The sequence below is a fragment of the Streptopelia decaocto genome (genome assembly GCF_964273445.1).
Source record: "Streptopelia decaocto genome assembly, chromosome: 28".
Classification (NCBI taxonomy): domain Eukaryota; kingdom Metazoa; phylum Chordata; class Aves; order Columbiformes; family Columbidae; genus Streptopelia; species Streptopelia decaocto.
Genome location: NC_138683.1, coordinates 365,251 through 388,074, shown reverse-complemented (window position 1 = coordinate 388,074; position 22,824 = coordinate 365,251). Strand labels below are relative to the sequence as shown.

Below are 22,824 nucleotides of genomic sequence, written 5' to 3'. Positions count from 1 at the left end.
TGACTTCATTGAACCCATTGTCCCCATTGTCCCCATTGACCCCATTGCCCCCATTGATCCCATTGCCCCCATTGATCCCATTCACCCCATTGACCCCATTGCCCCCATTGATCCCATTGCCCCCATTGATCCCATTGACCCCATTGCCCCCATTGATCCCATTGACCCCATTGACTTCATTGATCCCATTGACCCTATTGAGTTCATTGAACCCATTGCCCCCATTGACCCCATTGATCCCATTGCCCCCATAATCCCATTGACGCCATTGACTTCATTGAACCCATTGACTCCATTGACAGCATTGACCCCAGTGTCCCCATTGCCCCCATTGCCCCCATTGACTTCATTGACCCCATTGATCCCATTGATCCCATTGACCCCATTGACTCCATTGCCCCCATTGACCCCATTGACCCCATTGACCCCATTGACCCCATTGACTTCATTGAACCCATTGATTCCATTGACCTCAATGTCCCCATTGACCCCATTGACCCCATTGATCCCATTGACCCCATTGACCCCATTGATCCCGTTGACTCCATTGCCCCCATTGACACCATTGACCCCAATGTCCCCATTGACTTCATTGCCCCCATTGACTCCATTGACCCCATTGCCCCCATTAACTCCATTGACCCCATTGACTCCATTGCCCCCATTGACCCCATTGACTCCACTGACCCCACTGTCACCCGTTGTCCCCCGTGTCCCCAGGGTGCCATCGTAGCGGTGACGGGTGACGGTGTCAACGACTCTCCGGCGCTCAAGAAGGCCGACATCGGGGTGGCCATGGGCATCGCCGGCTCCGACGCCGCCAAGAACGCGGCCGACATGATCCTGCTGGACGACAACTTCGCCTCCATCGTCACCGGCGTGGAGCAGGGTGACCGTGGGGACAGCCCCGGACGCCTGGGTCCCTCCCGGACACCTGGGTCCCTCCCGAACTCCTGGGTCCCTCCTGAACTCCTGGGTTCCCTCCTGAACTCCTGGGTCCCTCCCGAACTCCTGGGTCCCCCCGAACGCCTGGGTCCCCTTTCCCCATAGGTCGCCTGATCTTCGACAACCTCAAGAAGTCCATCGCCTATACATTGACCAAGAACATCCCCGAGCTGACCCCGTATCTCATCTACATCACGGCCAGCGTGCCCCTCCCCCTGGGCTGCATCACCATCCTCTTCATCGAGCTCTGCACCGACATCGTGAGTCCCGCCCGGACGCCTGGGTCCCCGCCCTGACGCCTGGGTCCCCTCCCGGACGCCTGGGTCCTTCTAATCGCCCTGGGAGCTCCAAACCACCCATTTCCCCCCCCATTTGCCTCGGTGCAACATCACTTCCGGTCCCCCTGGCGCCTCGGTGCCACCTCCAAACTTCCCCCCCTCAGCCCCCGCGACCCAGAACTTCGGTTCCGCCCCCAACTTTTTGGTTCCCCCCGAACTCCCGGGTCCCTCGGAACTCCTGGGTCCCTCCCTGAACTTCTGGGTCCTTCCCTGGGGCACTCCTGGGTCCCTCCTGGATGCCTGGGTCCCTCCTGAACTCCTGGGTCCCTCCCGGACGCCTGGGTCCCTCACCCGGACGCCTGGGTCCGCAGTTCCCGTCGGTGTCGCTGGCCTATGAGAGGGCGGAGAGCGACATCATGCACCTGAAGCCCCGGAACCCCCGACGCGACCGATTGGTCAACGAGCCCCTGGCGGCCTATTCCTATTTCCAGATCGGTATGGCTGGACGCCTGGGTCCCTCCCGGACGCCTGGGTCCCTCCCGGACGCCTGGGTCCCTCCCAGACTCTTGGGTCCCCCAAATTCCTGGGTCCCTCCCGAACTCCTGAGTCCCTCTCGAACTCCTGGGTCCCTGGGGCACTCCTGGGTCCCTCCTGAACTCCTGGGTCCCTGGGGCACTCCTGGGTCCCTGGGGCACTCCTGGGTCCCCTGATCTCCCATTTCCCCCCAAACTCCCGTTTCCCCCGGACTCCTGGGTCCCTCCCGGACTCCTGGGTCCTTCCCGGACTCCTGGGTCCCTCCGGGTCACCTGGGTCCCTCCCGAACTCCTGGGTCCCCCGATCTCCCATTTCCCCCCAAACTCCCGTTTCCCCCCGAACTCCTGGGTCCCTCCCGGATGCCTGGGTCCCTCCCGGACGCCTGGGTCCCTCCAGGCGCCATCCAGTCGTTCGCGGGGTTCGTGGATTACTTCGTGGCCATGGCGCAGGAGGGCTGGTGGCCGTTGTTGTGCGTGGGGCTGCGCCCGCGCTGGGAGGACGAGCACGAGCAGGAGCTGCAGGACAGTTACGGGCAGCAGTGGGTGCGTATGGACCCCATAGGCACCTACAGAACCCCATAGGGTCCTACAGAACCCCATAGAGCCCTAGAGACACCTACAGAGCCCTGGAGAGCTGCATGGGGGCTCTATGGTTCCCTATTGGTCTCTATGGTTCCCTATTAGTCTCTATGGTTCCCTATTAGTCTCTATGGTCTCTATGGTTCCCTATTAGTCTCTATGGTTCCCCATCAGTCTCTATGGTTTCTATGGTTCCCTATTAGTCTCTATGGTCTCTATGGGTCTCTATGGTCTCTATGGGTCTCTATGGTTCCCTATGGGTCTCTACGGTCTCTATGGGTCTCTACGGTTCCCTATGGATCTCTATGGTTCCCTATTAGTCTCTATGGTTCCTTATTAGTCTCTATGGTCTCTATGGTTCCCTATTAGTCTCTATTGTCTCTATGGTTCCCTATGGATCTCTATGGTTCCCTATGGATCTCTGTGTTCTCTATGGGTCCCTATGGGTCTCTCTGGTCTCTCTGATTCTCTATGGTTCCTTATGGGTCTCTATGGTCTCTCTGGATCTCTATGGTTCCCTATTGGTCTCTATGGTTCCCTCTTAGTCTCTATGGTTCCGTATTAGTGTCTATGGTGTCCATGGATCTCTATGGTCTCTATGGTTCCCTATGGGTCCCGATTGGTCTCTATGGTTCCCTATTAGTCTCTATGGTCTCTATGGTTCCCTATTAGTCTCTATGGTTCCCTATTAGTGTCTATGGTGTCCATGGATCTCTATGGTCTCTATGGTTCCCTATGGGTCCCGATTGGTCTCTATGGTTCCGTATTAGTCTCTATGGTCTCTATGGTTCCCTATTAGTCTCTATGGTTCCCTATTAGTGTCTATGGTGTCTATGGATCTCTATGGTCTCTATGGTTCCCTATGGGTCCCTATTGGTCTCTATGGTTCCCTATTAGTCTCTATGGTTCCCTATTGGTGTCTATGGTCTCTATGGATCTCTATAGTCTCTATGATTCCCTATGGGTCCCTATTGGTCTCTGTGGGTGTCTATGGGTCTCTATGGGTCTCTATGGCTCCCTATGGGTCTCTATGGTCTCTATGGTCTCTATGGTTCGCTGTTGGTCTCTATGGTTCCCTATGGATCTCTATGGTTCCCTATTAATCTCTATTGTCTCTATGGTTCCCTATGGGTCTCTATGGTCTCTATGGGTCCCTATGGGTCTCTCTGGTCTCTCTGATTCTCTATGGTTCCTTATGGGTCTCTATGGTCTCTCTGGATCTCTATGGTTCCCTATTGGTCTCTATGGTTCCCTCTTAGTCTCTATGGTTCCGTATTAGTGTCTATGGTATCTATGGATCTCTATGGTCTCTATGGTTCCCTATGGGTCCCTATTGGTCTCTATGGGTTGGTTATGGGTCTCTATGGTCTCTATGGTTCCCTATTGGTCTCTATGGTTCCCTATGGATCTCTATGGTTCCCTATGGGTCTCTATGGTCTCTATGGGTCCCTATGGGTCTCTCTGGTCTCTCTGATTCTCTATGGTTCCTTATGGGTCTCTATGGTCTCTCTGGATCTCTATGGTTCCCTATTGGTCTCTATGGTTCCCTATTAGTGTCTATGGTCTCTATGGATCTCTATGGTCTCTATGATTCCCTATGGGTCCCTATGGGTCCCTATGGGTCTCTATGGGTCTCTCTGGTCTCTGTGATTCTCTATGGGTCTCTATGGCTCCCTATGGGTCTCTATGGTCTCTGTGGATCTCTATGGTTCGCTATTGGTCTCTATGGTTCCCTATGGATCTCTATGGTTCCCTATTGGTCTCTATGGTCTCTATGGTTCCCTATGGGTCTCTCTGGTTCTCTATGGGTCTCTATGGTCCCTATGGGTCTCTCTGGTCTCTGTAGTTCCCTATTGGTCTCTATGGGGTCTCTATGGGGTCTCTATGGTTCCCTATTTGTCTCTATGATCTCTATGGTTCCCTATTGGTCTCTGTGGGTCTCTATTGATGTCTATGAGTCTCTATAAGTCTCCTATGAGTCTCTATGGTTCTCTGTGTGTCTCTATGGAGTCTATAGGAGCCGTGGGGGCCCCGGCGGCTCCCATAGCCCCTATACGTCCCCTCTAGACGTTCTGGCAGCGGCGGTACCAGCAGTACACGTGCTACACCGTGTTCTTCATCAGCATCGAGATGTGTCAGATCGCCGACGTGCTGATCCGCAAGACCCGGCGCCTCTCGCTGCTCCAGCAGGGGCTCTTCCGGTCGCCTATGGATCCTATAGGGGGCTATGGGGGGCTACGGGGTCCTATGGGGTCCATAGAGGGCCATAGGGGGCTGTGGGGTCAATGGGGTTTTGCTGGGGTCAGTGGGGACTCTGCCAAGGTCTATGGGGTCTCTGGGGCTCTTCCGGTCGCCTATGGATCCTATAGGGGGCTATGGGGGGTTATGGGGTCCTATGGGGTCCATAGAGGGCTGTGGAGTCAATGGGGTTTTGCTGGGGTCAGTGGGGACTATGGGGGGGTCTATGGGGTCTATGGAGCTCTACTGGTCGCCTATAGATGCTATAGGGTCTATAAGGAGTGATGGGGTCCATTGGGGTCTATGGGGGTCCATAGGGGGCTCTGGAGTCAATGGGCTTCTGCTGGGCTCTATGGGGTTCTTATGGTCACCTATAGATGCTATAGGGAGTGATGGGGTCCATGGGGGTCTATGGGGTCTTGCCGGCGCCTATGGGGTCTATAGGGACTATGGGGCTCTGCTGGGGTCTATAGGAGGCTATGGGTGCTATAGGTCCCTATATATCCCCAGGGGGTGCTATTGGGGCCCATAGGTCTCTCCAGGTCCCTATGGGGCCCCATAGGTCCCTACAGGAGCCTACAAGAGGGGCCCATAGGGTGCTCATTGGGTGCTCTAGGGACCTATAGGGTCTATAGGTGGCGTCTCCCCCCTATAGGAACCACATCCTGGTCATCGCCATCGTGTTCCAGGTCTCCATCGGCTGCTTCCTCTGTTACTGCCCCGGGATGCCCAACGTCTTCAACTTCATGCCCATCCGGTGCGCCCGGACGCCTGGGTCCCTTGGGGCATGCCTGGGTCCCTCCCGAACGCCTGGGTCCCTTGGGGCACGCCTGGGTCCCTCCCGGACGCCTGGGTCCCTTGGGGCACGCCTGGGTCCCTCCCGGACTCCTGGGTCCCCTCCCAAACTCCTGGGTCCTTCCCGGACGCCTGGGTCCCCTCCTGGACGCCTGGGTCCCTCCCGAACTCCTGGGTCCCTTGGGGCATGCCTGGGTCCCTCCCGGACGCCTGGGTCCACTCCCAAACTCCTGGGTCCCCTCCCGGACGCCTGGGTCCCTACCGAACTCCAGGGTCCCTCCCGGACGCCTGGGTCCCTCCCGAACTCCTGGGTCCCTTGGGGCACTCCTGGGTCCCTCCCGGACGCCTGGGTCCCCTGACCACGTGTCCCCCCCCCGCCAGGTTCCAATGGTGGTTCGTCCCGATGCCCTTTGGGCTCCTCATCCTCATCTACGACGAGATCCGGAAACTGGGAGTGAGGAGACACCCCGGAAGTGAGTGACCCCGGATGCCTGGGTCCCCTCCCGAACTCCTGGGTCCCCCCCGAACTCCTGGGTCCCTCCCGGACGCCTGGGTCCCTCCCGAACGCCTGGGTCCCCCCCTCACCTCTCTCTTTCACCCCCCAGGTTGGTGGGACCGAGAACTTTACTACTGAGACGGAGGCTGCACCGGACGCCTGGGTCCCTCCCGAACTCCTGGGTCCCTCCCGGACGCCTGGGTCCCTCCTGAACTCCTGGGTCCCTCCCGGACGCCTGGGTCCCTCCCGAACTCCTGGGTCCCTCCCGAACTCCTGGGTCCCTCCCGGACGCCTGGGTCCCTCCCGAACGCCTGGGTCCCTCCTGAACGCCTGGGTCCCCCCCGCACTCCTGGGTCCCCCCTTGAAATGAAATAAACGAACGGGATGAACAAAATCGGAACTGGGAGCCCCAAACCACCCATTTCCCCCCCATTTGCCTCGGTGCAACATCACTTCCGGTCCCCTCAGGCGCCTCGGTGCCACCGCTAAACCTCCCCCCCTCTGCCCCCGCGACCCCGAACTTTGGTTCCGCCCCCCACTTTTTAGTTCCGCCCCGAACTCCTGGGTCCCTCCTGAACTTCTGGGTCCTCCACCGAACTCCTGGGTCCCTCCCGAACGCCTGGGTCCCCGACACCCCCTTTTATCCCCCCATATACGACGTGGATTCTTTGCAGGCAGCGCTGGACCCCCCCCCAACATTTAGGGGTGTGGGGGGTGGCAATAAAGTGACAAAACCCCCAAAAAAACCCCTCGGGTGGGTCGAGTTTTTTTGGCGGGATCCGTGAGCCCCTCCCCCATCGTTGGGGGAGTCCCCAGTTCTCCCCTCCCCCCATTTCCCCCCAAACCCCCAAAATTCGGAGATCCCCCCCCCCCCCCCCCCCTCCAAACCCATAATGGTTTTGTCCCCCAGAGCCCTATGAATGGCTTGGAACTCCCACTTCCGGGACTACAACTCCCATGGTGCCCCGCGGCCCCCATAGAGTCCCATTATAGCCGAGACTACAACTCCCATCACACCCCGCGCCGCCATAGACCACCATTTAAACCACTTCCGGGACTACAACTCCCATGGTGCCCCGCGGCGCCCATAGAGTCCCGTTATAGCCCCACCCCGCCGGGACTACAAGTCCCGTGATGCCCCGCGCTTCCCGCGCTTTCCCACTTCCGGCGGGGCCGCCATGGCGGCCGCTCTGGGCCGCTGGGCCCGAACCGAGATGGAGCTGCCGCCCCCCCCGGGGCCGGTGCTGCGCAGGTCGGACCCGAAAAGGCCGGAATTCACCCCAAAAACCCCGCGGGACGCCCTGGGTCCCTCTCCCGAACTCCTGGGTCCCTTCTCCCGAACTCCTGGGTCCCTTGGGGCACTCCTGGGTCCCTCCCGCCCCCCTGACCCCTAATTTCTCTCCCCTCCCCCCCCCAGGTTGTGCTCGGGCTCCTGTGGCCCCATCTGGGAATTCGTCACCCGGCACGTGAGACACCCCAGGTGAGGGACCCAGGAGTTCGGGGGGGACCCAGGAGTTCGGGGGGGACCCGGGAGGTGGGGGCGGAACCAAAAAGTTGGGGGCGGAACCAAAGTTCGGGGTCGCGGGGGCAGGGAGGGGGAGGTTTAGAGGTGGCACCGAGGCGCCAGGGGGGACCGGAAGTGATGTTGCACCGAGGCAAATGGGGGGGACGGGTGGTTTGGGGCTCCCAGTTGGGTTTTGTTCATCCCGTTCACTATTTGGCAGCCCCATAGCCCCCTATAGCTCACTATCTGGCAGCCCCATTGCCCCCCAAGGCTCACTATTTGGCAGCCCCATAGCCCCCTATAGCTCACTATTTGGCAGCCCCATAGCCCCCCAAGGCTCACTATTTGGCAGCCCCATAGCCCCCTATAGCTCACTATTTGGCAGCCCCATAGCCCCTATAGCTCACTGTCTGGCAGCCCCATAGACCCCAAGGCTCACTATTTGGCAGCCCCATAGACCCCAAGGCTCACTATTTGGCAGCCCCATAGCCCCCCATGGCTCTGAGGGACCCAGGAGTTCGGGAGGGACCCAGGCGTTCGGGAGGGACCCAGTTTAATGTGGGGGGGTCGTGGTTTGTGTCCCCAGGACCGTGAAGAAGATTCGGGGGAACCTGCTTTGGAATCCACTGCACCCCCAAAAATGGGGGGGGGGACCCCAAAACGTGGGGGGGGACCCCAAAATGGGGGGGGACCCCAATAAATGGGGGGGGACCTAATATTTATGGGGGACCCCAAAGACCCACAGGGACACCCCAAAAACTGGGGGAGCCCAAAATAGGGGGGCTCCCCCCAAAATGCTCCTTTGGTTTGGTCCTTAACTTGGGGTTCAGGTACCGGCACCTGGAGATGGAGGTGAGCGGATTGGGGACCCAGGAGTTCGGGGGGGACCCAGGAGTGCCCCAAGGGACCCAGGAGTTCGGGAGGGACCCAGGAGTTCGGGGGGGTCCTGGTTGAGGGTTGGGGGGGGGGGGGGTATCACTGATCTTTGACCTTTGACCCTGCAGGGGGCGGGGCCGGCGCTGGGCGGGGCCGTTTGGCAGCTGCGCCAGGAAGTCGGGGGGCTGGGGGGGGCCCTGGGGGGGGCCCAGGAGGCGGCGCTGGAGCTGGGTGAGCGATGGGGCCCGGACGCCTGGGTCCACTGTGGGGGGGTTTTGGGGGGTCACCTGGATGCCTGGGTCCCTTATGGGGTGTCACCCGGACGCCTGGGTCCCTTATGGGGGGTTTTGGGGGGGTCCCCGGACGCCTGGGTCCCTTATGGGCGGTTTTGGGGTGTCACCTGGATGCCTGGGTCCTTTATTTGGGGGGGTTGGGGGGGCACCCGGACGCCTGGGTCCCTTATGGGGGGTTTTGGGGGGTCACCCGGACGCCTGGGTCCCTTATGGGGGGTTTTGGGGTGTCACCCGGACGCCTGGGTCCCTTATGGGGGGGTTGGGGGGCTCACCCGGACGCCTGGGTCCCTTATGGGGGGGTCCCCTGGTGCCTGGGTCACTTATGGGGGGGTCCCCGGACACCTGGGTCCCTTATGGGGGTGTCACCCGGACGCCTGGGTCCCTTATGGGGGGTTTTGGGGGGGTCCCCGGACGCCTGGGTCCCTTATGGGGGGGTCCCCGGACGCCTGGGTCCCTTATGGGGGGGTTTTGGGGGGTCACCTGGATGCCTGGGTCCTTTATTTGGGGGGGTTGGGGGGTCACCCGGATGCCTGGGTCCCTTCTGGGGGTGTCACCCGGACGCCTGGGTCCTTTATGGGGGGGTCACCCGGACGCCTGGGTCCCTTATGGGGGGTTTTGGGGTGTCACCCGGATGCCTGGGTCCCCTTATGGGGCTCACCCGGACGCCTGGGTCCCCTTTCAGAGGCAGCGCTGGGGCGGGGCTGTCGCGCCGGTGGGCGGAGCTTCGGCGGGGGGCGGAGCTGCGGCTGCTGGGGGCGGAGTTGGAGCGGACCAACCAGCGGCTGGGGCGTGGCCAGCGGCCCTGAGCCCCCCAAGGGGCCAGCGCTGGGCGGGGCCGCGGGGGCAGAGCCGGAAGTGCTGGTGAGTGACAGGGGTGGGGAGGGGGCGGGGCCGGAAGTGGGCGTGGTCTGACTGGCTCCACCCCCCCAGGGGGCGGTTCGGGCCGTGTGCAAAAGGCGGGCAGAGGCGCTGGGGGCGGGGCTGGAGGCGGAGCAGCCAATCAGGTGAGAGCGACTGCCTGTCAATCATCACCCACCTGTCAATCATCACCCACCTGTCAATCATCACCCACCTGTCAATCATCCCTACAGGACAAAGGAGCTGATGGAGGTGGCCAATCAGCGCTGGAGGCGGGAGGCGGAGGTGGGAGGAGCCCCGGACGCCTGGGTCCCTCCCGAACTCCTGGGTCCCTTGGGGCACTCCTGGGTCCCTCCTGAACTCCTGGGTCCCTCCCGAACTCCTGGGTCCCTGGGGCACTCCTGGGTCCCTCCCGAACTCCTGGGTCCCTGGGGCACTCCTGGGTCCCTTGGGGCACTCCTGGGTCTCTGGGGCACTCCTGGGTCCCTTGGGGCACTCCTGGGTCCCTCCTGAACTCCTGGGTCCCTTGGGGCACTCCTGGGTCCCTTGGGGCACTCCTGGGTCCCTCCTGAACTCCTGGGTCCCTTGGGGCACTCCTGGGTCCCTGGGGCACTCCTGGTCCCTCCCGAACTCCTGGGTCCCTTGGGGCACTCCTGGGTCTCTGGGGCATTCCTGGGTCCCTGGGGCACTCCTGGGTCCCCTGACCCCCTGCGCCCCCCACAGGCCGTGCTGAGCCGCTACCCCCCCGCCTTGGTTCTCTGGGCTCTGCAGCGATTGGCTGAGGAGAGTTCCCGCCTTTGGTGGGTGTGGCCTGGGTGGGGTGGGCGGGGCTTACAGAGTGGGTGGGGCTTAATCTGGGATCTTTCCCAGGGAGGCGGAGCCTGAGCCCGAGCATGAACTTGACCCCGAACTTGACCCTGAGGCTCCGCCCACTGTCAGGAGCCTCGTCCAGGTGGGGGTTCAATGGGGGGGTCAGGATTAATTGGGGGGTTCGGGGGCTGATTTGGGTGTCCCCCCAGGATCTATGGGTTGATTTGGGGTTCAGGGCTGATTTGGGGTGACCCCCAGGATCTATGGGGCGACCCCCAGGATCTATGGGGTGTCCCCCAGGATCTCTGGGGCGGTTTGGGGGTTCAGGGCTGTTTTGGGGTGACCCCCCCAGGATCTATGGGGTGTCCCCCAGGATCTATGGGGCGGTTTGGGGGTTCAGGGCTGATTTTGGGGTGTCCCCCAGGATCTATGGGGTGTCCCCCAGGATCTATGGGGCGGTTTGGGGGTTCAGGGTGATTTCGGGGTGTCCCCAGGATCTCTGGGTTGATTTGGGGGTTCAGGGTGATTTTGGGGTGTCCCCAGGATCTCTGGGTTGATTTGGGGGTTCAGGGTGATTTTGGGGTGTCCCCAGGATCTCTGGGTTGATTTGGGGGTTCAGGTCTGTTTCGGGGTGTCCCCAGGATCTCTGGGTTGGTTTGGGGGTTCAGGTCTGTTTTGGGGTGTCCCCCAGGATCTATGGGGTGTCCCCCCAGGATCTATGGGGCGACCCCCAGGATCTCTGGGTTGATTTGGGGGTTCAGGGCTGTTTTGGGGTGTCCCCCAGGATCTATGGGGTGTCCCCCCAGGATCTATGGGGCGACCCCCAGGATCTATGGGGCAGTTTGGGGGTTCAGGGCTGTTTTGGGGTGTCCCCCCAGGATCTATGGGGTGTCCCCCAGGATCTCTGGGTTGATTTGGGGGTTCAGGGTGATTTCGGGGTGTCCCAGGATCTCTGGGTTGATTTGGGGGTTCAGGGTGATTTCGGGGTGTCCCCAGGATCTCTGGGTTGATTTGGGGGTTCAGGGTGATTTTGGGGTGTCCTCAGGATCTCTGGGTTGATTTGGGGTTCAGGTCTGTTTCGGGGTGTCCCCAGGATCTCTGGGTTGATTTGGGGGTTCAGGGCTGTTTCGGGGTGTCCCCAGGATCTCTGGGTTGATTTGGGGGTTCAGGGTGATTTTGGGGTGTCCCCAGGATCTCTGGGTTGGTTTGGGGGTTCAGGGTGATTTCGGGGTGTCCCCAGGATCTCTGGGTTGATTTGGGGGTTCAGGGCTGTTTCGGGGTGTCCCCAGGATCTCTGGGTTGGTTTGGGGGTTCAGGGTGATTTCGGGGTGTCCCCAGGATCTCTGGGGCGCCGTGGGGCGTCTATGGGGCCGGGTGCCCCCCCTGGCCGCTCGGCTGCGCCCCCTGGAGCGGCGGCTCAACCACCTGACGCTGAAACTGGGGGGGGACCCCAAAACCCTACGGGCCGCCAGGTACCAAAACACCCCAAAAATTACCCCTTTGTACCCCAAAAATACCCCTTTGTACCCCCAAAAATACCCCTTTGTACCCCAAAATACCCCTTTGTACCCCAAAAATACCCCTTTGTACCCCCAAAATACCCTTTTGCACCCCAAAAATACCCCTTTGTACCCCAAAATACCCCTTTGTACCCCCAAAATACCCCTTTGTACCCCAAAAATACCCCTTTGTACCCCAAAATACCCCATTGTATCCCCAAAATACCCCAGTGTACCCCAAAAATACCCCAGTGTACCCCAGATTATCCCCATTGGACCCCAAAATATCCCATTGGACCCCAAAATACCCCTTTGTACCCCCAAAATATCCCAGTGTACCCCAGATTATCCCCATTGGACCCCAAAATATCCCCTTGTACCCCAAAAAATACCCCATTGGACCCCAAAATACCCCATTGGACCCCAAAAATACCCCTTTGTACCCCAAAAATACCCCATTGGACCCCAAATACCCCTTTGTACCCCCAAAAATACCCCAGTGTACCCCAAAAATACCCCAGTGTACCCCAGATTATCCCCATTGGACCCCAAAATAGCCCATTGGACCCCAAAATACCCCTTTGTACCCCCAAAATATCCCAGTGTACCCCAGATTATCCCCATTGGACCCCAAAATATCCCCTTGTACCCCAAAAAATACCCCATTGGACCCCAAAATACCCCTTTGTACCCCCAAAATTACCCCTTTGGACCCAAAAATACCCCATTGGACCCCAAAATACCCCTTTGCACCCCCAAAATACCCCATTGGACCCCCAAAATACCCCTTTGTACCCCAAAAATACCCCAGTGTACCCCAGATTATCCCCATTGGACCCCAAAATAGCCCATTGGACCCCAAAATACCCCTTTGTACCCCCAAATATCCCAGTGTACCCCAGATTATCCCCATTGGACCCCAAAATACCCCATTGACCCCAAAAATACCCCTTTGTACCCCAAAAATACCCCATTGGACCCCAAAATACCCCTTTGTACCCCAAAAATACCCCTTTGGACCCCAAAATACCCCTTTGTACCCCCAAAAATACCCCTTTGCACCCCAAAAATACCCCTTTGCACCCCAAAATATCCGCTTGGACCCCAGATTATCCCCATTGGACCCCAAAATACCCCATTGTATCCCAAAAATACCCCTTTGTACCCTAAAAATATCCCAGTGTACCCCAGATTATCCCCATTGGACCCCAAAAATACCCCTTTGTACCCCAAAAATACCCCTTTGTACCCCAAAATACCCCTTTGTACCCCAAAAATACCCCATTGGACCCCAAAATACCCCTTTGTACCCCAAAAATACCCCTTTGCACCCCAAAAATACCCCATTGGACCCCAAAAATACCCCAGTTACCCCAGATTATCCCCATTGGACCCCAAAATATCCCATTGGACCCCAAAAATACCCCAGTTACCCCAGATTATCCCCATTGGACCCCAAAATACCTCTTTGTACCCCCAAAATATCCCAGTGTACCCCAGATTATCCCCATTGGACCCCAAAATATCCCCTTGTACCCCCAAAAATACCCCATTGGACCCCAAAATACCCCATTGGACCCCAAAAATACCCCTTTGTACCCCAAAATACCCCATTGGACCCCAAAAATACCCTTTGTACCCCAAAAATACCCCTTTGTACCCCAAAATACCCCTTTGTACCCCCAAAATACCCCATTTGGACCCCCAAAATACCCCTTTGTACCCCAAAAATACCCCAGTGTACCCCAGATTATCCCCATTGGACCCCAAAATACCCCATTGGACCCCAAAATATCCCCTGGGATCCCAAAACCTCCCAGTTCCCCCCAAAACTCCCATTGGATTCTATGGGGACCCCAAAACTCCCATTGGGTTCAGTGGGGACCCCAAAACCCCCATTGGGTTCAATGGGACCCGATTTCCCGCCAAAACCCCATTGGACTCAATGGGGACCCCAAAACCCCCATTGGTTTCAATGGGGACGATTTCCCGCCAAAACCCCCATTGAACTCAATGGGGACGATTTCCCGCCAAAACCCCCATTGGACTCAATGGGGACCCCAAAAGCCCCATTGGTTTCAATGGGGGACGATTTCCCGCCAAAACCCCCATTGGTTTCAATGGGGACCCCAAAACCCCCATTGGTTTCAATGGGACCCGATTTCCCGCCAAAACCCCCATTGGTTTCAATGGAGACTCCAAACCCCCATTGGTTTCAATGGGACCCGATTTCCTGCCAAAACCCCCATTGGTTTCAATGGGGACCCCAAACCCCCATTGGTTTCAATGGGGACGATTTCCCGCCAAAACCCCCATTGGTTTCAATGGGACCCGATTTCCCGCCAAAACCCCCATTGGTTTCAATGGGACCCAGTTTCCCGCCAAAACCCCCATTGGTTTCAATGGGGCCCCCAAAACCCCCCGTTTTCCGCCCCGAACGAGCCCCTGACGCGGCGTTTCGGGGTCCCCCCGTTTTCGGGGCGCCCCAGGCTGGCCGTGGGGGTGGCGGGGCTGGCCGGGACCCGCCGGGCGCTGGAGCGGGGGGTGCGGGGCCTGCGGGGCCCCCCAAAAGTGACGTCGGGGGACGAGAGGAGGCGGCTGCGCAGGCGACAGGGGGCGCTGGTGAGATTTGGGGGTTCGGGGGGGGTTGGGGGGTTATTTTGGGGGTTCAGGGGGGTCCTGGGGGATATTGGGGGGCCTGAAGAATTTTGGGGGGATTTGGGGGTTCAGGGGGTTATTGGGGGGTTCCTGGGGGGATATTAGGGTGTCATGGGGGGTTATTGGGGTTCATGGGAGATATTGGGGTATCATGGGGGGTTATTGGGGTTCAGGCGGGACTTGGGGGTTCATGATGGATATTGGGGTGTCATGGGGGGGTTATTTGGGTTCATGGTGGATATTGGGGTGTCCTGGGGGGTTATTGGGGGGTCATTGTGCCCCATTTTGGGGGGTTATTGGGGGTTATTGGGGTTCAGGGGGGTCCTGGGGGGTTATTGGGGTGTCCTGGGGGGTTATTTGGGGTTCAGGGTGGATTTGGGGGTTCATGGTGGATCTTGGGGTGTCTGGGGGGTTATTGGGGTTCAGGGGGTCCTGGGGGATATTGGGGGGTTACTGGGGTGTCCTGGGGGGTTATTGGGGGGTCCTGGGGGGTTATTGGGGGGTCATTGTGCCCCATTTTGGGGGGTTATTGGGGGGTCCTGGGGGGTTATTGGGGTGTCTTGGGGGGTTATGGGGTGTCCTGGGGGGTTATTTGGGGGTCATTGTGCCCCATTTTGGGGGGTTATTGGGGGGTCCTGGTGGGTTATTGGGGTTTAGGGGTCCTGGGGGGTCCTGGGGGGTTATTGGGGTGTCCTGGGGGTTATTGGGGGGTCCCTGTGCCCCATTTTGGGGGGTTATTGGGGATCCTGGGGGGTTATTGGGGTTCAGGGGGTCCTGGGGGGTCCTGGGGGGTTATTGGGGTGTCCTGGGGGTTATTGGGGGGTCCCTGTGCCCCATTATTGGGGGTTATTGGGGGTCCTGGTGGGTTATTTGGGTTCAGGGGGTCCTGGGGGGGTCCTGGGGAGTTATTGGGGTGTCCTGTGGGTTATTGGGGGGTCCCTGTGCCCCATTTTGGGGGGTTATTGGGGGGTCCTGGGGGGTTATTGGGGTTCAGGGGGGTCCTGGGGGTTATTGGGGTGTCCTGGGGGTTATTGGGGGGTCATTGTGCCCCATTTTGGGGGGTTATTGGGGGGTTATTGGGGTTCAGGGGTGTCCTGGGGGGTTATTGGGGGGTCCCTGTGCCCCATATCGGGGGGTTATTGGGGTGTCCTGGGGGTTATTGGGGGGTCATTGTGCCCCATTTTGGGGGGTTATTGGGGGGTTATTGGGGTTCAGGGGGGTCCTGGGGGGTTATTGGGGTGTCCTGGGGGGTTATTGGGGGTCATTGTGCCCCATTTTGGGGGGTTATTGGGGGGTCCTGGGGGGTTATTGGGGTGTCCTGGGGGATATTGGGGTGTCCTGGGGGGTTATTGGGGGGTCCCTGTGCCCCATTTTGGGGGGTTATTGGGGGGTCCTGGGGGTTATTGGGGGGTCCCTGTGCCCCATTTTGGGGGGTTAATGGGGGGTCCTGGGGGTTATTGGGGTGTCATGGGGGGGTTATTGGGGTTCAGGGGGATTTGGGGGTTCAGGGGGTTATTGGGGGGTTATTGGGGTGTCCTGGGGGGTTATTGGGGTGTCCTGGGCGTTATTGGGGGTCCCTGTGCCCCATTTTGGGGGTTATTGGGGTGTCCTGGGTTATTGGGGTTCAGGGGGTCCTGGGGGGTCCTGGGGGGTTATTGGGGTGTCCTGGGGGGTTATTGGGGTGTCCTGGGGGTTTTTGGGGGGTCCCTGTGCCCATTTTTGGGGTTCCAGGTGCGGCGGGGCCGGCGGCTGCGGTTGCTCATTGGCGCCACCAGGGGGCTCCGGGGGCGGCTGCGCCCCCTGCAGGAGCAGGTGGGACATGGAGCCCTATGGGGAAAGGGGGGGGGGGGGGCGGGAAAATGGGGGGGTCCTGGGGAATTGGGGGGGTCGTTAAAACATGGGGGGGGCGGGGGGTGATGGGGGGGAGGGGGAAGAAATGGGGGGAGGGCAAAATGGGGGGAAATAAGGGGGGGTCCCCTAAATAATGGGGGGGGCAATGAATGGGGGGAATCAATGAATGGAGGGAACCAATGAATGGGGGGAACCAATGAATGGGGGGAAACAATGAATGGGGGGAACCCCAAATAAATAGGGGAACCAATAAATGGGGGGAATAAATGGGGGGGAACAAATGAATGGGGGGAATAAATGAATGGGGGGAACCAATAAATGGGGGACCAATAAATTGGGGCAATAAATGGGGGGACCCCAAATAAATGGGGGGGTCCCTAAATATATGGGGGGACCCCAAATTGGGGGGAATCAGTAAATGGGAACCAATTAATAGGGGGGTCCCAATAAATGGGGGGGACAAATAAATGGGGGGAACCAATAAATGGGGGGAACCAATGAATGGGGGGAACCAATGAATGGGGGGAATCAATGAATGGGGGGAACCAATGAATGGGGGGGAATCAATGGGGGGGACCAATGAATGGGGGGAACCAATGAATGGGGGGGACCAATGAATGGGGGGAATCAATGAATGGGGGGAACCAATGAATGGGGGGAACCAATGAATGGGGGGATCCCTAATAATTGGGGGGACCCCAAATGGGGGGGAACCAATGAATGGGGGGAATCAATGAATGGGGGGGAATCAATGAATGGGGGGAACCAATGAATGGGGGGAACCAATGGATGGGGGGGAATCAATGGGGGGGACCAATGAATGGGGGGGAACCAATGAATGGGGGGAACCAATGAATGGGGGGAACCAATGAATGGGGGGGACCCTAAATAAATGGGGGGGAACACCAAATAAATGGGGGGAACCAATAAATGGGGGGAACCAATAAATGGGGGGGGACACCAAATAAATGGGGGGAACCAATAAATGGGGGGGACCCCAAATTGGGGGGAACCAATGAATGGGGGGAACCAGTGAATGGGGGGAAACAAATGAATGGGGGGTACCCAATGAATGGGGGGAACCAATAAATGGGGACCCCAAATAAAGAGGGGGGGACCCCAAGTTGGGGGGAACCCAATGAATAGGGGGAACCAATGAATGGGGGGGGGGGCAATAAATGGGTGGGACCAATAAATGGGGGGGAACGAAATAAATAGGGGGGACCCCAAATAAATGGGGGGGACCCCAAGTTGGGGGGAACCAATGAATGGGGGGGGACCAATAAATGGGGAGGGACCCCAAATAAATAGGGGGGACCCCAAGTTGGGGGGAACCAATGAATGGGGGGGGACCAATAAATGGGGGGACCCCAAATGATTGGGGGGAACCAATGAATGGGGGGACCAATGAATGGGGGACCCCAATGAATGGGGGAACCCAATGAATGGGGGGAACCATTGAATGGGGGGAACCAATAAATGGGGGGGGACACCAAATAAATGGGGGGAACCAATAAATGGGGGGAACCCAATAATTGGGGGGGGACCCCAAATAAATGGGGGGGACCCCAAGTTGGGGGGAACCCAATGAATGGGGGGAACCAAATGAATGGGGGGGAACACCAAATAAATGGGGGGAACCAATGAATGGGGGGAACCAATAAATGGGGGGGGACCCCAATGAATGGGGGGAACCCAATAATTGGGGGGGGACCCCAAATAAATTGGGGGGGACCCCAAGTTGGGGGGAACCCAATGAATGGGGGGAACCAAATGAATGGGGGGGACCAATAAATGGGGGGAACCAATGAATGGGGGGGACCCCAAATAAATGGGGGGAACCAATAAATGGGGGGAACCAATGAATGGGGGGGACCCCAAATAAATGGGGGGAACCAATAAATGGGGGGAACCAATAAATAGGGGGAACCAATGAATGGGGGGGACCCCAAATAAATGGGGGGAACCAATAAATGGGGGGAACCAATGAATGGGGGGAACCAATAAATGGGGGAGACCAATAAATAGGGGGGACCCAATGAATGGGGGGACCCAATGAGTGGGGGGAACCAATAAATGGGGGGGACCAATAAATGGGGGGAACCAATGAATGGGGGGAACCAATGAATGGGGGGGACCCCAAATAAATGGGGGGGACCCCAAATAAATGGGGGGAACCAATAAATGGGAGGGTCCCAATAAATAGGGGGAGCCAGTTTTTGGGGTGATCTCCCCCATTTTTGGGGTCCCCCCCTGACCCTCCCCCCCCATTGCAGGTGCGGGGGGAGGGGCGGGTGGGCCCCCCCCCTGCTCTGGTGGGGGAGGGGCAGCGGCTGCGGAGCTTACTGGGAGAACTGGGAGCACTGGGAGAGGCCCCCCCGAGGTGAGCCGGACGCCTGGGTCCCTTATTGGGGGGTTGGGGGGGGTCACCCGGATGCCTGGGTCCCTTATTGGGGGAGGGGGTCCCGGACGCCTGGGTCCACTATGGCGGGGGGGGGATTCCCCGGACGCCTGGGTCCCTTATTGGGGGGTCACTTGGATACCTGGGGCCCTATTTTGGGGATAATGGGGGGTCACCCGGACGCCTGGGTCCCTTATTGGGGGGTTGGGGGGGGTCACCCGGATGCCTGGGTCCCTTATTGGGGGAGGGGGTCCCGGACGCCTGGGTCCATTATGGGGGGGGGGTTCCCCGGATGCCTGGGTCCCTTATTGGGGGGTCACTTGGATACCTGGGGCCCTATTTTGGGGATAATGGGGGGTCACCCGGACGCCTGGGTCCCTTATTGGGGGGGATCCCCGGACGCCTGGGTCCACTATGGCGGGGGGGGGTTCCCCGGATGCCTGGGTCCCTTATGGGGGGGGGGGGGGTCACTTGGATACCTGGGTCCCTATTTTGGGGATAATGGGGGGTCCCCGGACGCCTGGGTCCCTTATTGGGGGCTGGGGGGGTCACCCGGACGCCTGGGTCCCTTATTGGGGCGGGGGGGGAATGTCACCCGGACGCCTGGGTCCCTTATTGGGGGGGATCCCCGGACGCCTGGGTCCCTTATTGGGGGATATTGTCTCACCCGGACGCCTGGGTCCCTTGCACTAACCCCTCCCCCCAATTTAAGCCCCGCCCCGGACCCTCTGCTGCCCGTTTCCCGCTCTCTGGGGCTCCCGCCATATAAGGTAGGTGTGGGCGTGGCCATTGGCGAGTGGGCGGAGCCGAGGGGGAGTGTGGGCGGGGCAGGGTGAGCTCAAGCTCCGCCCCTTTTGCGGTGTTTCCCCCCAGGCCCCACAGGGGGCGCTGCGCAGGGCGGCCCAGCTCAAACAGGAAACGCGTCATCGGGGGGCGGGGCCTGAGGAGGGGGCGTGGCCAGAGCTGCCCCGCCCTGCGGGTGAGTGCGGGGGGGCGGGGCTTGAAGGGGGCGGGGCTTAAAAGGTGTGGGGATTAAAGGGGTGGGGCTTAGTGGGTGGGGATTAAAGGGGGTGGGGCTTAAATTGAGGGGGTGTGGCTTAAAGGGGGCGGGGTTTAAGGGTGGAATTAAAGGGGTGGGGCTAAAAGGGGCAGGTTTAAGGGGGTTAAAGGGGCGGGGTTTAAGGGGGTGGGACTTAGTGGGTGGAACTTAAAGGGGGTGGGGCTTAAAGGGGCCAGAATTAAATGGGGCTAAAAGGGGCGGGACTTAATGGGTGGGGATTAACGGAAGGCGGGGCTTAAAAGGGTGGGGCTTAATGGGTGGGGAACGAAGGGGCGGGGCCTAAGGGGTGGGTCTTAAAGGTAGGCGGGGTGTAAAGGGGTGGGGCTTAAAGAGGGTGGGGTTTAAGGGGGTTGGGATTAAAGGGGTGGGATTAAAGGGACGTGGCTTAATGGGTGGGGCTTAAAGGGGGTGGGGCTTAAGGGGTGGGGATTAAAGGGGCGGGGCTTAATGGGGTGGGACTTAAAAGGGGAGGGGTCAACGGGGGTGGGGTATAAAGGGGCGGGGTTTAAGGGGTGGGGTATAAGGGGGGGCAGGGTTTGGGGGTGTCTGGGTTTGACTCCGCCCCCCTCCCCTGTTTGGCCCCGCCCAGGGCGAATTGTGGGCGGGGCCGACGCGGAGCTCCTCCCCCGGCTGCGATTGGTCGCCGCCCAGACCCAGCGGCGAATGGAGAATTGGCCCCGCCTCCTGGAGCTCGTCAGCCAATGGTGAGCCGGGGGGGGGTACTGGGGTTACTGGGAGTTACTGGGAGGCTCTTGAGCCATTACTGGGGGGTTACTGGGAATTAATGGGGGAGTTACTGGTGGTTACTGGGAAGCCTGGGGAGGGTTACTGGATGTTACTGGGAGCACTGGGGGGGTCACTGGTGGTTACTGGGAGCACTGGGATGTTACTGGGGGGTCACTGGGGGTCACTGGTGGTTACTGGGAGCACTGGGGGTGGTTACTGGTGGTCACTGGTGGTTACTGGGAGCACTGGGGGTGGTTACTGGTGGTTACTGGGGTCACTGGTGGTTACTGGGAGCACTGGGGGTGGTTACTGGTGGTTACTGGGGTCACTGGTGGTTACTGGGAGCACTGGGGGTGGTTACTGGTGGTTACTGGGGTCACTGGTGGTTACTGGGAGCACTGGGGGTGGTTACTGGTGGTTACTGGGAGCACTGGGAGCAATGGGGGTGGTTACTGGGGTCACTGGTGGTTACTGGGAGCACTGGGGGTGGTTACTGGTGGTTACTGGGAGCACTGGGAGCAATGGGGGTGGTTACTGGGGTCACTGGTGGTTACTGGGAGCACTGGGGGTGGTTACTGGGGGGTCACTGGTGGTTACTGGGAGGTTACTGGGGGGTCACTGGGGGTCACTGGTGGTTACTGGGAGCAATGGGGGTGGTTACTGGTGGTTACTGGGAGCACTGGGGGTGGTTACTGGGGTCACTGGTGGTTACTGGGAGGTTACTGGGGGGTCACTGGGGGTCACTGGTGGTTACTGGGAGCAATGGGGGTGGTTACTGGTGGTTACTGGGAGCACTGGGAGCACTGGGGGTGGTTACTGGGGTCACTGGTGGTTACTGGGAGCACTGGGGGTGGTTACTGGTGGTTACTGGGAGCACTGGGAGCACTGGGGGTGGTTACTGGTGGTCACTGGTGGTTACTGGGAGCAATGGGGGTGGTTACTGGGGTCACTGGTGGTTACTGGGAGCACTGGGGGTGGTTACTGGTGGTTACTGGGGTCACTGGTGGTTACTGGGAGCACTGGGGGTGGTTACTGGGGTCACTGGTGGTTACTGGGAGCACTGGGGGTGGTTACTGGTGGTTACTGGGGTCACTGGTGGTTACTGGGAGCACTGGGGGTGGTTACTGGTGGTCACTGGGAGTCACTGGTGGTTACTGGGAGCACTGGGGGTGGTTACTGGGGGTCACTGGGAGTCACTGGTGGTTACTGGGAGCAATGGGGGTGGTTACTGGGGTCACTGGTGGTTACTGGGAGGTTACTGGGGGGTCACTGGGGGTCACTGGTGGTTACTGGGAGCACTGGGGGTGGTTACTGGGTGTTACTGGTGGTTACTGGGAGCACTGGGAGCACTGGGGGTGGTTACTGGGGTCACTGGTGGTTACTGGGAGCACTGGGGGTGGTTACTGGGGTCACTGGTGGTTACTGGGAGCAATGGGGGTGGTTACTGGGGGTCACTGGTGGTTACTGGGAGGTTACTGGGGGGTCACTGGGGGTCACTGGTGGTTACTGGGAGCACTGGGGGTGGTTACTGGGTGTTACTGGGGGTTACTGGGAGCACTGGGGGTGGTCACTGGTGGTTACTGGGAGCAATGGGGGTGGTTACTGGGGGTCACTGGTGGTTACTGGGAGGTTACTGGGGGGTCACTGGGGGTCACTGGTGGTTACTGGGAGCACTGGGGGTGGTTACTGGGTGTTACTGGGTGTTACTGGTGCTCCCTGCCCCCCCCGCCCAGGTGGACTCAACCCGCCCAGTGGACCTTGGCCACGCCCCCTGGCTCCGCCCCCTTCTCCCATTGGCTGCAGCGCTGGACTCGCGCCGCCCGGGCTCTGCCCCGCCCCCTCCCCTTGGCCCCGCCCACCGAGGGGCAGGACCAGGAGCAGCCGCCGCTCTGATTGGCTGAGACCTTTGGGGCCATAAAAGGAATTGGGGGGCGTGGCCAGGAGGGGATGCGGCCTGGAGGGGGCGTGGTCACGAGGGGGCGTGGCCTGGAGGGGGCGTGGCCTGGGCGGGACGCTCTTAAAGGGCCCATTGACATAAATAGGGATTTAAAGGCTTTTTTGGGGTGAAACTAAAGGATTTTGGGGTGAAATTAAAGGTTTTTGGTGTTTTTGAGGCTGATTTAAGAGGATTTGGGGGTGAAACGAAAGGATTTTGGGGTGAAATTCAGGGATTTTTGGGGTGAAATTGAAGGATTTTGGGCTCCTCAAGATTTCAATATGTTCAATTAATCCCTCAAGAGGCAAATTGGACCCAAATTGCCCCAAAATCGCCCCAAATTGGCTCAAAATGGATGAGGCCCCGCCCACCACCCCCCATTGGCTGCTCCACCCCGTTTATTGAATGCGATTGGCCAGCAGGAGGAGGATGCTGATTGGCCGCTTTATTCAGGGGTGGGGGCGGGGGGCGTGGTCTCCGCAAGCCCC

At 59.4% G+C, this 22,824-nt stretch overlaps 2 protein-coding genes across 5 annotated transcripts in view; both read left to right on the top strand.

The window, feature by feature from the left end:
• Positions 1-6,452, top strand: part of ATP4A (ATPase H+/K+ transporting subunit alpha) — an 86,318-nt gene extending 79,866 nt beyond the window's left edge. For 3 of the 4 annotated variants that reach the window (XM_082073815.1, XM_082073814.1, XM_082073813.1), the window contains 8 exons: positions 721-889; positions 1,051-1,205; positions 1,595-1,718; positions 2,154-2,299; positions 4,403-4,536; positions 5,229-5,330; positions 5,750-5,841; positions 5,974-6,452. In XM_082073815.1, coding sequence (XP_081929941.1) covers positions 721-889; positions 1,051-1,205; positions 1,595-1,718; positions 2,154-2,299; positions 4,403-4,536; positions 5,229-5,330; positions 5,750-5,841; positions 5,974-6,002 — 951 coding nt within the window. In that variant the 3' untranslated portion in view covers positions 6,003-6,452. The remainder of the gene's footprint in view (positions 1-720; positions 890-1,050; positions 1,206-1,594; positions 1,719-2,153; positions 2,300-4,402; positions 4,537-5,228; positions 5,331-5,749; positions 5,842-5,973) is intronic. The other variant, XM_082073816.1, reaches the window with a different exon arrangement.
• Positions 6,453-7,031: 579 nt separating this feature from the next.
• HAUS5 (HAUS augmin like complex subunit 5) lies at positions 7,032-22,496 on the top strand. The gene is made up of 18 exons (XM_082073922.1): positions 7,032-7,116; positions 7,282-7,344; positions 7,955-7,988; positions 8,200-8,220; positions 8,373-8,475; positions 9,220-9,398; positions 9,468-9,541; positions 9,629-9,680; positions 10,119-10,195; positions 10,266-10,347; positions 11,544-11,677; positions 14,194-14,326; positions 16,094-16,174; positions 18,490-18,596; positions 19,327-19,384; positions 19,488-19,593; positions 20,264-20,378; positions 22,134-22,496. The coding sequence occupies exons 1-18, from the start codon at positions 7,043-7,045 to the stop codon at positions 22,291-22,293; spliced, it is 1,653 nt and encodes a 550-aa protein (XP_081930048.1). The 5' UTR covers positions 7,032-7,042; the 3' UTR covers positions 22,294-22,496.
• Positions 22,497-22,824: the final 328 nt, after the last annotated feature.

Excerpts from the sequence above, each read along its gene's own strand:
- HAUS5 (XM_082073922.1), top strand. The coding sequence starts at position 7,043 with ATGGCGGCCGCTCTGGGCCGCTGGGCCCGAACCGAGATGGAGCTGCCG. Across the intron at positions 7,117-7,281 it reads CCGGGGCCGGTGCTGCGCAG|GTTGTGCTCGGGCTCCTGTG; the intron begins GTCGGACCCGAA and ends TCCCCCCCCCAG. Across the intron at positions 14,327-16,093 it reads GCAGGCGACAGGGGGCGCTG|GTGCGGCGGGGCCGGCGGCT; the intron begins GTGAGATTTGGG and ends TTGGGGTTCCAG.